General features: G+C 37.1%; 1 protein-coding gene across 1 annotated transcript in view; it reads right to left on the bottom strand.

Annotated features, from left to right (window-relative positions):
* Positions 1-14140, bottom strand: part of CC2D2B (coiled-coil and C2 domain containing 2B) — a 98977-nt gene that overhangs the window by 20987 nt on the left and 63850 nt on the right. Inside the window, exons 20-23 of the mRNA XM_032595157.1 lie at positions 12897-13067; positions 11568-11664; positions 10623-10732; positions 4994-5087 (exon numbers count right to left, since the gene is read on the bottom strand). Of these exons, the coding sequence (XP_032451048.1) occupies positions 4994-5087; positions 10623-10732; positions 11568-11664; positions 12897-13067 (472 nt within the window). The remainder of the gene's footprint in view (positions 1-4993; positions 5088-10622; positions 10733-11567; positions 11665-12896; positions 13068-14140) is intronic.

The raw sequence follows: 14140 nt of genomic DNA on the forward strand, positions 1-14140 counted from the left end.
AGTTTTTTTTCTTCCTCCCTCCCTCCCTCTCTCTCTTCCTTCTTTCCTTCCTTCCTCCCTTTCCTTTTTTCTTTCTTTTGTTTAAGTTTATTAGCCCCATTCAGTTTCTAAGAAAGGTTTCTATATTGAGAAGTGATTGCACTGATAGACCAACTCTGACTGCTTGGAATGTTATATTTCTTATGCTAATTGAGAGATTGTTTATTTTTCCCAAGGTCCTGATCAGCTTTATCATGGGAATTTTAGATTTGCAAGACTGGTAAGATTGGTTTGATTTCCCTTTTTTTCTATCCTCACTTTGGCCTTGGAGAGAGCCTACCTTACACTTCTAGGAACTTATCATTAAAGAAGTAAACAGGCCATCCTATTAAAGTAAAAAAGAGACCATCCATTTGTGTGCAAAGAGAAATTAATCATTTTGGTCTGTTTAGGATATTATGATTGATTCTAGGCATGCTTAAGCCCCATCATGGTGCAAATTGGGAAAAGGAAATTGTGATAGTTAATTTTACATGCGAACTTGACTGAACTAAGGGATGCCCACATATGTAAAACACTTTCTCTGGGTGTGTCTGTGAGGGTGTTACTGAAGAGATTTGCACTTGAATCAATAGACTGAGTAAAAATCAGCCCTCACCAATGTGGGCAGAAATCATCCCAACCTCTGAGGACCTGAATAGAACAAAAAGGTGGAGGAAGGGCAAATTCTCTCTTTTTGAACTGGGACATCCATCTTCTCCTGCTCTCAGACATTGGAGCTCCCGGTTCTCAAGGGCTTCAGACTCTGGAACTTACACCAGCAGTCTCTCAGTCCTCAGGCCTTTGCACTCAAACTGAATTATAGCACTTGCTTTTCTGGCTCTCCAGCTTACAGATGGCATATTGTGGCATATCTCAGCTTCCATAATCCCATGAGCCAAAAATAAATCTCCTATATCTGTATCTATCTCATATATATGATATATCTATATCTATATATCATGTATATCTCTATCTATCTATCCTATTGATTCTGTTTCTCTGGAGAATACTGACTAATACAAAGAAAATTAAAGGGGGAGAGGGGACATATACCATGTATGTGGGATTGGAAAGATCAGTATTATAAAGGTGTCAATTCTAATTAAATTGATCTATGTATTCAATCCATCCTAATAAAACTACTAGCAGGTTTTGTCTTGTTTTTGGAAAGCAATAAACTGATTCTAATATTTATATGGAAATACAAAGGGCTAAGAATAGCCAAAGCAATCTTGAGGAAGAAAAACAAAGCTGAAAAACTTAGACTTCTGGATATCGAAATTTATGACAAAGCTTTAGTAATTAAGACAGTGTGGTATCAATGCAAGGATACATATTAGACTAATAGAACAGAACAGAGTCCAGAAATAAACCCACATTTATACAGTCACCAGATTCATAACAAAGGGTGACTTTGTAATGCAGTGGGGGAAGAGATGATCTTTTCCATAAATGGTGCTGGGTCAACTGAATATACTTATGGGGAAAAAATAATCCTGAACCTCTACCTCACAGACACATAAAAATCAATTCTGGTTGGATTTTAAACCTAAATGTGAAAGGTAAAATGATTAAACTTTTAGAAGCAAAAACAGGATAATATCTTCATGATCTAAAGTGGGCAATATTTCTTAAAGAGGACGAAAAAAGTACCACCACTGCATTGCAGTACATTAAATCAAGATTTTCTGTTCATCAAAAGACACATTAAAAAAGTAAAAAAGATAAGCCAGTGTGGGAAAAATACTTGTAAAATGTATATCTGACAAAGTACTCATATCCAGATTATACACAGAACTGTTAAAAATCAATGAAAAAAAATGGGCAAAATACTTGAACACACCTTTCACAAAAGAGGATATCAAAATGGCCCATAAACATAGAAAAAAGTGCTCAATTTCATGAGTTATCATGAAAATGAGACTTAAAAACGTAAGGTGATATGGCTGCTTTCATCAGTGTGTTTGAAATGAAAAAATCAGACAATGCTAGGTAATGACAAGGATACGATCAACCAGAACTCTCATAAACTGGTGGTGGGAAGTGTGAATTGACACAACCATTCTGAAAATGGCTTGGCATTAAACAACTAGAGCTGGGCATATGCACAGTCCGAGAGATAGCAATTTTACTCTTAACTATATATCCAACAGAAATGCAGATGTCCCCAAGACATGTACAATTATATTTATATCAGTGTTAAATATAAGAGCCAACAACTAGAAAGAAACAAATTATCTATCAATAGTAGAATGCATAAAAAAGTTAAAGTACATTCCTACAACAATATACCATACAGCCATGAGAATCAATGAGCATCATTACAGATGACTTCCACAAACACAGTGTAGAGAGAAATAAATCACTCACAGATGGATGCATAATGTATGATTTCAATCATACAAGATTCAAAAATAAGCGATACCTAATCTATACTGTTAGAAGCTAAGATGGTTACTCGTGGGGAGGAAGGAATGTGGATAGAGCACAAAAGAGGCTTCAAGGGTGATACTAGCAATATTTGGTTTCATGATCTGAAGCACTGACATTTTTTACTTTCTTAGCCTTTTGTCTCCACTATTTATTTCCCCTTGGATAGAAAGCAAAATGTTTGCCAGAATAAGCTTGTCAATACAAATTTAATTAAGAAATCCTAGGTTGAGTCTCTTGCCTCTGAATAATTCAAACTTACCTGAAGTGGTTTGTAAACTCTAGGAAAAGCATGTAATTAAAATTAAACCTCAAAAATAAAAAGTTCTAAAAGTTCTATGTTTTTCAAAAATCATAGTTCTGATTATTAAAAATTACAAAAGCACTTTGACTACAATACAATAAAACTAGAATTTGAAATCAAAAGTTACATTAGTCATTTGAAAATATATAAAAACATATTATTAAATAACTAGTAGGTCAAGAGAAAATAATACTACATAGAAAATAACAAAAAATAAAAATAACCTAATATGAAAGACGTGGTCTAAGATACTCTAGAGATAGATTCATGGTCTTAAAATATTTCCATTCCTATGAGAGAGAGATTGGTTCCAAATTCGTCTCAGAAAGAGCCCAGTTCTTTCATCCCCAGTGCTAAAAATAGGCCACATTTCTATGAGACTTCCAAGTCCTCAGCTTCCTGCTAACAAGTTAACTAATGAAGGGGGAACCCACAGGAAGTAAGAAATAGTTGATAGCAGGAAGAAAAAATACACAAGGACAAGAGGAAAACTGAAGCATGGGAAGAAACTGTTTTCTAAAGAACAGTGGTTGATGATACACCAACACCTTCTTTCAGCGGGGTAGTCATCCTGGGGCTCAGCCTAGGTGGGGTCTTTTATGAGAAAAAGGAATGTTTTGGCCCAGTGCATGAGAGGAAGGCAAGAACATAGGCCAGGCCCTTTCCTTTCCTAAATAGCAGGCTCATGTTGTCACATATGTCCTGATACTTAAAGCATATGGATTTCATTCAATAACAACACAAAGCACTTAGAAGAATTTAACTATGAATCAAATATTATTCAATTCCGGTCAAACCAGATAATTCACTTCTGAGAGAGAAAGTCTGTTAGGCATTTTTTGGGTTTCCCAAGTTCCACCCATTATCAGTTTATTTTTTTATTTTTATTTTTATTTTTTTGAGGGAGAGAGAGAGAATGAGCATGTGTGCACAAGGGCAGGGGGAGGGGCAGAAGGAGAGGGAAAGAGAGAATCTTAAGCAGGCTTCACACCCAACATGGAACCCTACTCAGGGCTTGATCTCCCAACCATGAGATCAAGACCTGAGCTGAAATCAAGAGTCAGACACTAAACTGACTGAGCCACCCAAGCTCTCCTTTTTTTCCCTTTCATTAACAGTTTAATCAGAAAACTACTCAGTTTAACTCCTTGGAGAACAGCCACCACCAAATTACTGTTCAATATTTTACCTTTTATGAAGCATTTATGAAGAATTGATAGAAACTATTTTAATAAGAATGTGTGTCCCATCTCCTGGAAAACTGAATTGGAACACATTGACATTATGTTTCTTAGTTCTTATAGAAGACTCATTCCTAAACCATACTTGAAGGTCTAGTTCAACTTCTCTCCCTCTGAGCCCCAGTCCCTAGATAGAATTAATTGCTCCTTCAACAGCACGGCCATAGAATTTGATGAGCATTTATAATAAAGCGTTTAATCAGAGTCCCAAGAGAGGAGGTATAATGGATATGCATCTTTATACTTCTGGTGCCAAGTTTAGTAGGAAGGAAGCTAGTATTTATTTGAGAGATTACACTAAGCATTGTTAGGAGCTTTTGTGTATCTATGATGAAGACATTCAGTAATTTAAAAAATCTGATTGACTAGAACTGGGTTTTAGTCCTGTGAATAATTTGGTGTCTTTTGCCGAAGTGGTATGTTTTCTTTGATCAGGCCGTGAGAAATACAGAATGCATTTTCATTTCGTTTCAATTTTCTTGGCTCCCAGAAAGCTCACATTTAAATTTAATGTTAAATTGCAGAAACCTACTTCTCCCGAAATCTTGGTATATTTACCCCCTCCACCTCCTCTACGTGGTTTATGATCTCTGATATTTTTTTTTAATTTTTTTTTTTAACATTTATTTATTTTTGAGACAGAGAGAGAGCATGAAGGGGGAGGGGCAGAGAGAGAAGGGACACAGAATCGGAAGCAGGCTCCAGGCTCTGAGCCATCAGCCCAGAGCCTGACGCGGGGCTCGAACTCACGGACCGCAAGATCGTGACCTGAGCTGAAGTCGGACGCTTAACCGACTGCGCCACCCAGGCGCCCCTGATATTTTTTAACTGACTTGTCACATGTCTGATTTTATTTCAAGTTGCCCCAAGTTCTTTTTAGAAAATGTTGGAAAAAGACATTGCATCTAAAAGCAAATTTACAAAGATGTTACTAGGGTTTATTCAGTCTGACCTTAAAATTAGTTCACCATTGATTGTTATAATTATTCTAAATTACCTGTTTTTCAATAATCATTTCATCAAAAATGTTGATATATATATTATCTTTTATTTTAGATAAGCTTGAGAAGCTATAATCATGTCCTGGTGAGCTGTAAATAAAAAAAAAACATATATAAATTGCTTAACTTGTTTTATAAGAGCATTATTCATAAAGAACCATGTAATTACCTGTGTTCCTTTCTTTTACAAAGTGTAGGCTTAAGCCAGTATGTGCTTTGTAATTTGTCCTGTACCTCTCTTGAGGTAATTTGCATTAAAAGTGTTTCAATGTCAAGCAGGAAGACTTTTACTACAGCAATCCATTGCAAACAAATTATCTAAAGTATGGTGCATTAAGATTGTCCAAATATCTTGGGGCGCCTGGGTGGCGCAGTCGGTTAAGCGTCCGACTTCAGCCAGGTCACGATCTCGCGGTCCGGGAGTTCGAGCCCCGCGTCGGGCTCTGGGCTGATGGCTCGGAGCCTGGAGCCTGTTTCCGATTCTGTGTCTCCCTCTCTCTCTGCCCCTCCCCCGTTCATGCTCTGTCTCTCTCTGTCCCAAAAATAAATAAAACGTTGAAAAAAAAAAAAGATTGTCCAAATATCTTAAATTCTGCTGTCTTCTGCTAGTTCCCACATACAGTTAAACTGCTCTTTTGCTGTCAGCTAAAAAATATGACTGCTTAACCATAAAGCTTTTTTTTCTTTCCTGCATTTATTTTCTCCAACTAGAAACTGGGACAGAGGAATGCATTTCAAGCTGTCTGTTGATGGTTTACTCGACTAGATACATTTCTGGAGGTAGTGAAAGGAGAGTGTGGTATACCACAAGCAATGAACTTTCTTCACTCTTAGCTCCAGCTTGTGCATGCAATCTTGACCATGATCAAACTTCTAACAGCTCAGAGAAGTTAAATAATTTGCTTGAGAAAATACCACTAGCAAATGACAGAGCTCCTACCTGAACTCATTTCACTATACCAACTGCCACCGATAATATTATTGAAGCTTGTTGCTAAGGAAGCAACTATTTCAAAGGATCTCTGACAGTTTCTGTACCTTTCTGAGACCTACAGTCAGTGACAATTGAAAAATGTAAGTTGAAATTACAGAACAGTTTGAAGTTTCCTTATATTTTTAAGTGATAAGCTGACTTCCCTACCCTACTCCTCCAGAGTTCCTTTTCATGTTGCAAAGGCTTATGACAGGACAGAGGAGGCCATGAATACTTACAGAACTACACTAGTAGGAGAAATGATAACTGTCATCCTCAAACATTTTTGAGTGTATCAACTTAGCATGTTCCTTCAATCACTCAAGTCCTGCATTGTCCTGCATTTTGTATTCTACTCAAAACTTACTCAAATTTCACAATTTCTCCTCCACAGTAGAGCTCACAAGGCTAATAACTATCTACTGTTTATTTATTATTACTATCTATCCCATTTGCATGTGGTCTTTATTCACTAAAATGTCCTGTGGAGAAGGGAACAGAGCTCTGGTATGTCATGGAACGAAAAGTGGGTAACTGAATGGTTGTGCCTTAGCTGAACCCTCTGATCTACTTGGTTGTTCTCTAAATGTGTTCCTGGCTTATCTCGCTGCTGTAACTGCAAATACTCTACAGTCTTCTTCTCTTCAGTTCACTTGTAAGTTTATTTATCTTACAATTTTGTGTTCTCCTAAATCCTTTTATTTAATACAGTGACACCATCAAAGAACCATGCCAATAGTCAGGAACCACATGATCTGTAGAACTTGAGGGAGATGAACAAGATTGGCAGGAGAAGGGGGAAAGGGCACCAGGACAAGAGAAAGGAGTTTGATAATGGATGTAGTTGCCAGTTCTCTATATTACTTTCACCCCAGTGAGAGCTAAAGATACATAGGAAGTGACAACTGAAAATTGCTTATTGAGTTTAGAGAACAATTTTAAATTCTATGTTTCAAATTTGTCTTGATCAATGTACCTTATTTCCAATAACAAAACCTATTTACATAGATTTAGCATCAAACATAAATCTTGAGAAAGACAAACAAACCTGAAGGCATCCAACATCCTGATTTCAAAATACATTACAAACTACAGTAATCAAAATATTATGGTACTGGCATTGAGACAGACATACAGACCAATGGTACAGAATGGAGAGCCCAGATATAAATCCCCGCATCTATATTGGGTCAACTGATCTTTGACAAGGATGTCAAGAATACACAACGTGGAAAGAATAGTCTCTTCAACAAATGGTATCAATAAAACTATCAACATGCAAAAATAGTCCAATTGGACCCTTGTTTTACACCACACACAAAAATCAATTCAAAATGGATTAAAGACTTAAAATTAAAGACTTAAAACTGTAAAGCTCCTAGAAGAAAACACAAGAGAAAAGCTTCATGGCATATGTTGTGGCAATGATTTCATTTCATAGATACGACGCCAAAGCACGGGCAATAAAAACAAAAATAATCAAGTGGAAATATATCAAAATGTAAATTTTCATCACAGCAAAGGAAACAATCATCGAAGTGAAAAGGCAATGTATGGCATGAGAGAAAATATTTATAAACCTTATATGTTATAAAGGGTTAATCTCCAAAACATATGAGGGATTCATACAACTCAATAATAAATTAATAATCCAATTTTAAAATATGCTGAAACTTGAGTAGACATTTTCCAAAGAAGATCTACAATGACCAACAAGTATATGAAAAAGTGCTCAGGGCACCTGGCTGGCTCGGTCACTAGAGCATGCACTCTTTGCCTCGGGGTTGTAAATTCAAGCCCCAAGCTGGGTGTAGAGATTACTTAAAAAATAAAATAAAATAAAATCTTTTTTAAAAAAAGCTCAATAATTGTTAACCAATAACAAAATGCTCACTAATAATCAGGGAAATGCAAATCAAAACAGCAATGAGATACCACCTCACACCTGGCCGAATTTTTTGGCTTTGTTTTTAACAAAAAAGGAAAGATGACAAGTGTTAGTAAAGATGTGGAAAGCTGGAATCCTTGCACGCTGCCAGTAGGAACGCAAAACAATGCAGCTGCTATGGAAAACAGTATGGAGGTTCTTCAAAAAAATTAAAAACAGATTTGCCATCTGATCTAGCAATCCCATTTCTGGGCATCTATCCAAAAGAACTGAATCAGGATCTCAAAGAGATGTTAGCACTCTTATGTTTATTGTAGCGCAGACAATAGTCAAGATACGAAAATATCCTAAATGTCTGTTGACAGATGAATGGATAAAGCTAATGTGCTACACACACAATGAAATAAATACTATTCACCCTTAAAAAATAAGGAAATTCTGCAATATGCGACAACATGGATGAACCTTGAGGACCTTATGCTAACTAAAAGAAACCAATAAACCAGTCACCAAAAGACAAGTACTGAATAATTCCACTTATATGAGACATCTAAAACAACTTCAAAAAATCAAAGAGTGGAATGTTAGTTGCCAGGGCCTGGGAGAGGCAAATGGGGAGTTACTAATCAATAGGCATTAAGTTTCAGTTAAGCAAGACGAGTAAGTTCTAAAGATCTGCTGTGCAACATTGTACCTACAGCCAACAGTAATATACTGCACACTTTAAAGGTTAACGGGGTAGGATTCACGTGAAGTGTTATTTCTACATTAAAAAAAAATTAGTAGGGGGCACCTGGGTGGCGCTGTCGGTTAAGCGTCCGACTTCAGCCAGGTCACGATCTCGCGGTCCGTGAGTTCGAGCCCCGCGTCAGGCTCTGGGCTGATGGCTCAGAGCCTGGATCCTGTTTTCGATTCTGTGTCTCCCTCTCTCTCTGCCCCTCCCCCGTTCATGCTCTGTCTCTCTCTGTCCCAAAAATAAATTAAAAAAAAAAAATTAGTAGACCTTGAGTAAAGCAAATTACCTTCTGTAGTGCTGACTCACGTGATTGTGGGGTATGCAAGTCCAAAATCTGCAGGGTAGACCAGCAGGCTGGAGGCCCAGGGAAGAGTTGCAGTTTGAGTCTCCCTAGGGGGAGGTAAGTCTTTTTCCTGTTAAGCCTTCAACTGATTGGATAAGGCCTACCCATAGGTTAATGCAATGACATTCTGGAAAAGGGAAAAAGCTATGGAGGCAGTAAAAATGTCAGTGGTTGCTAGAGGTCCCAGGGGAAGGATGAAGGGATGAATAGATGAAACAGAGAATATTTTTAGGGCAGTAACACAATGCTGTATGATATTATAGTGGTGGGTTCATGTCCTTATACATTTGCCAAAACCCATAAAATGCACAACATGAGAGTGAACTCTCAAGTAATGGTTGATAATGATGTGTCAACATTGGTTCATGGATTGTAACAAACATACCACACTGATGCTGAGGGAAGCTGTATGTGTGTGTATTGTGGGAAGGGTGTATATGAGAACTCTCTGCACTTTCTATTCAAGTTTACTGTGAGCCTAAAACTGCTCTAAAAAGTAGTCTATTGATTTTTTTAAAATGGGGAAAAAACTCAATCTCATTAGAAAACAGGGAATGTAATTTAAACCACAATGATAATATCATTTTAGATCTATCATATTGGAAAACATAATTTTAAAAGTACAAAATATTATTGAAGATACGACACACAATAGAACTTTTGTATATTGCTATTGGGAGTGTATATTGGTACAGTCACTAGAAAACAGTTTGGTATTATCTAGTAAAGCTGAAGCTGAATTCAACTATAACCTAGCAATTCTACTCCTGGACATATATCCTAGAGCAGAGGTTCTCAAAGTATCTCCTCACTAAGTAGCATCAGTAACACCTGGGAACTTGTTGGAAGTGGAATCATCAAGACCTACCCCAGACCTACTGAATTAGAAGCTATGAAGGTGGGGCCCAGCAATGGTTTAAGAAGCCATACAGGTGATTCTAAGGCACAAAAACGTTTGAGCACTACTGTCTTAAAAAGAAACTCTTGCATGTGTGCTCCAGAAGACAAGTACAAGAATGTTCAGAGCAACATTACTTGCAATAGAAAAAGCCTAAAACAAGAAAAATGTGTATCACCAGGAAAAAGTAGAAAAAATTATGGCATTTTAGTCCAGTAGGATACTATCTAGAAATGAAAATAAAAGAAGGAAGGAAAGAAAAGAGGAGAGGGGAGAAGAGGTAGCAAAGAAAGAAAGAAAATAGAAGGGAGGAAGGAGGAGAGAGGAAAGCTAGGAGTATGAACACAGATGAATCTCTCAAAATAACTGAGAGCAAATAAACAAGATTGCAAAAGACGATTCAATTTATATAAACATCCACAAGTAAATAATACATAGTTAGGGATAAATATTAATGATATAAAATCATAAAGAGAGGGAATGTTAACACAGATTAGTGGTTGTTACCTCCAGGGGGAAGGAGAGGGAATACGATGAGGTCCTGGCCTTCAAAGGTAATGGTCATATTCTATTTAAGCTGGATGGCCAATACATGGGTATTCATACTATCATTTTTCCTCAGAACTTACATTTGCATATATATTCATGCCTATCTAAGAAATATTTCATAATTTAAAAGCTTAAAAAATAAATCATATCTCAATCATTATTTTCGATAAATGGCATAAGAAAACAATTTTGCTATTGCTCGTTTTTAGAAGCTGAAGAGAAATAGATTCCAACCTACATAAAATCTACTTTAATTTCTTCGTTCCAGCATGGATGAGATCCACTTGCAGTACTGGTTCGGTATACAGTGTGTTGAAAGGAAACTTCCACAAAAGGGTATATAGTACCCTGAAACACATAATAAACACTGACTAGATTTTTGAAATATTTTATAAAGCTGGTAAGAGGGAGAAGGCTAGGACATTACTTGGTTACTGACTGACAACTGGATGGCTTACTTTTTCCAGGTTTTCAAACAGCCAGTAGTGGTTCATTCATTTAATAAATATTTATTGGTGCTATTCAATATCAGGTACTTTTCTAGGATCAAAACATAAATGGAACTTACCTTCAAGGATTGTATAGCCTGTCAGGGGAAGTTAAACAGGTAAACAAATAAAATTGCAATGAAATGTGAAAAATAAAAGAAATATATTCAAGGTAGAATAGTTACTCAGGAAGGCCAATGATTAATTTTCTGGGGTAAGGAAAAGGAGAGCTTCACAGAGAAAACATGTTTGAGCTCTGAAATGTTAAGTAGGAAGTTTCATGTGGCCAATAACATGGAGCTGTGTGGAGGCCACTCCAGGTAAAGGAAAGGGCAAGAGACTTTCTAGAAGTAGAAGTATGATATGATATGATATGATATGATATGATATGATATGATATGATACTGTCGTGGGGTGGAGAGTGATGTGGCTGATTTGTAGGTAAGGGCCAGATCATCACAGATTTTTGCAGGTGTTCTAAAGGAGCTTGTACCTTATTCTGTAGGCCCTGAGAGCAGGGGAGCATGGAATGAATTGGTTAGGATTACATTTTACAAAGAGCACCTTCATTGCGTTATAGAAAGTCAACTGGAAGCTCAAGACGCTAGAGATGGAGAGGCCAGATAGCAGCCAGTCACAATTCAGGGCAAACATAATCAAAATTGAACTTTATAGAAGTGTTATTAAATACTTACCTCATTTAAGATCTCATCTGAAGATACTGATTTGACTGTTTCCTTATGTCTGAGGTGAGATACGGATGATATCAAATAAGTGGGCAGATCCAAGGCTCTTCAGGAAAAATGAGTTAGAGGTAAACACTTTAAGTAATTTTAACATTAGTGTTGGTGGGAATCAGTAGCGTTTTGCCTATGTTCATGGAGATAAAGAATTCAGTTACCCTGGATCTGAAAATTTGCTTTGTATCTTCTTATCATAGGTGGTTAGAGCTAAACATTTGATAATCACTATTCTGGAAGACTGGCTCCTAAGTGCAGAACTATGTATTGGATCCAGTTTGTGATAAGTTTTCACTGGACTTTGCAAAGGAGAAAAATAAGGTAAGCGATACATGGAGATTATATCCTTCCTGTTTTAGGTATTATAATATTCTGTCTTTTACAAATTGATGACTACAGAAAATGGTGGTGATTTTATGATGTCCTTATTTCATAAAAGTTAGCCTTTGAAATGTGCATTTGTTTTGAGAACATCAGTTCTATTAGATAAATAAGGATGTAGTTTATGAAACATAGGAAAAGCTTTTAAGAGGTTTTATAAATTAGGTTTTATAGATAATCTATAGATTAGTACCTAGTAAGCAAAATATTTTTTCACATGTAGAAATCATGGGATGTGGTTAACATAAGACAAAAAGAGCACATAGGTGTTAAACATAGGAAGGGATACTTAATATTCCTGAGATACCTGGGTTCTAAATATCCATAATATACGATTCATACATGAGACTAAATATATAAGACACTCAATATTCAGGATACACTAAATATACATGAGCATTTAATATTCATGATGCCTTAATTTGGCCACTAAATGGCAATGTCTATTCTGGCCCCACATATCCTTGGCTCAAGAAACATAAATAAAACACAGAGAGTGCCTGCAGAAGAGTTGGGTAAGATCTGATTTTTGCAGAGGTCAACCAAAATGACAAGTCCCAGACAGAGCTTACTTTCAAAACTAAGAGGGGCCAGTGGCAGAGAACAGTGCACTTGGCAAGAGCAGCATCACAAGTTTCCACAACAGGGAATAGGGACAAAGGTATTTATTTGATATGTCACCCCAAAATACACATGCTGAAGTTACTTTGTGCATCTCAAACTTCTGAAAACTCTTAAGACATGGCAATGACAATATGACTATCCAAATGAAGACTTCAGCTTTCATTCCATTTCTGTATATGGAGCATTAATAAAGTGCAGAGTTTTACACACAGGACAGTTTGGAAATTATATTTAAGACAGAGCTTTTGCAACTGTAAAAACTGGTGCACACTGTCTTACCTATTAACTGTTGTGTTTCTGGTAGGAATATTGTAAGCCCGCAGTATTCTAACAAGAATCTTAATATCTCCATCACAGATAGTCTGTGCGGCCACCTTTCTCCTTTCTTTCCTCTGAGGCTTTAACTTTCTTTGTCGTTCAACAAGCTTACAAACTGCATATGTCAACTGGCTAAAGAGTAAAAAAGTGATCATCCGCATATGTACAAGATTACTTTGTTTTAAAAGACATCAATTTTTAAAGTTAACTATTGTAAATAAGGCCATTATTCTCAACCTATATGTTCTCCATTGTGGAGCGGATACAGAGTTGTCTTAAACTGAAGGAAAGAAGCTTTTTTGGAGCATAGAAGAGATGCTATGCTCACTGTCATGTTATGAGAAAATGTGATTGCTCCATGCCCTTTGGGTACATGGTCCAAGAAAAGACAAGGAGAGGTAATTCCACAAAACATGATGTTCTTTCAGAATATTATTCATTTTTCAGGAATTGCTCTCTTGAAAGTGGTTAGACACTCAACTTTTCTGCATGGCTTTGAGACAGGAGTTAGTTACACAGGCTGCCAACACAAATCCATGGAATTATAGCTTTATGGCCACACGCATTCCCCCCTCCCCCCCAAAAAATGAAAATAAAATACAATAGATTTCTGCATCCAAACCAATTTAAAGCCTTATTAGTAACATTAGGAATCTGCATGTGGCCCCAGGGAGGGTTCCCAGAAACATGGCATGCATAGTCCCGGTCCCACCGCTAAGTTTCAGAGACAGAATGATATAACAATTGAGTTCAGCCAAAGGCTCCCCCAACTGCTGTCTGTGGATCACAGCACCCATGTATAGTTGAGGATTCAGTTTTGAAAGGGGGAGATTGTAGGCTTAATGTGTGGTGCTGCCAGCAGTGACTTTTCCAGTAGTGGTTCCAGGACAGGAAAATCTTAGGACAAAACTAATTTGGGACAAAGGTATTTCTTTTCTTTTTCTTTCTCGCCTAAAAACAATCAATAAGGAGAGGGTTAAAAACTAAAATACTACCAGGGCACCTGGGTGGCTCAGTCAGCTAAAGCGTCCAGTTACGGCTCAGGTCATGGTCTCATGGCTGTTGGGTTCAAGCCCCACAACGGGCTCTGTGCTGACACCTCAGAGCCTAGAGCCCCCTTCAGATTCTGTGTGTGTGTGTCTCTCTCTGCCCCTCCCCGGCTTGTGCTTTGTCTCAAAAAATAAACATTAAAAAAATTAAAATGC

This window comes from Lynx canadensis, chromosome D2 (assembly GCF_007474595.2).
Source record: "Lynx canadensis isolate LIC74 chromosome D2, mLynCan4.pri.v2, whole genome shotgun sequence".
Lineage (NCBI taxonomy): Eukaryota > Metazoa > Chordata > Mammalia > Carnivora > Felidae > Lynx > Lynx canadensis.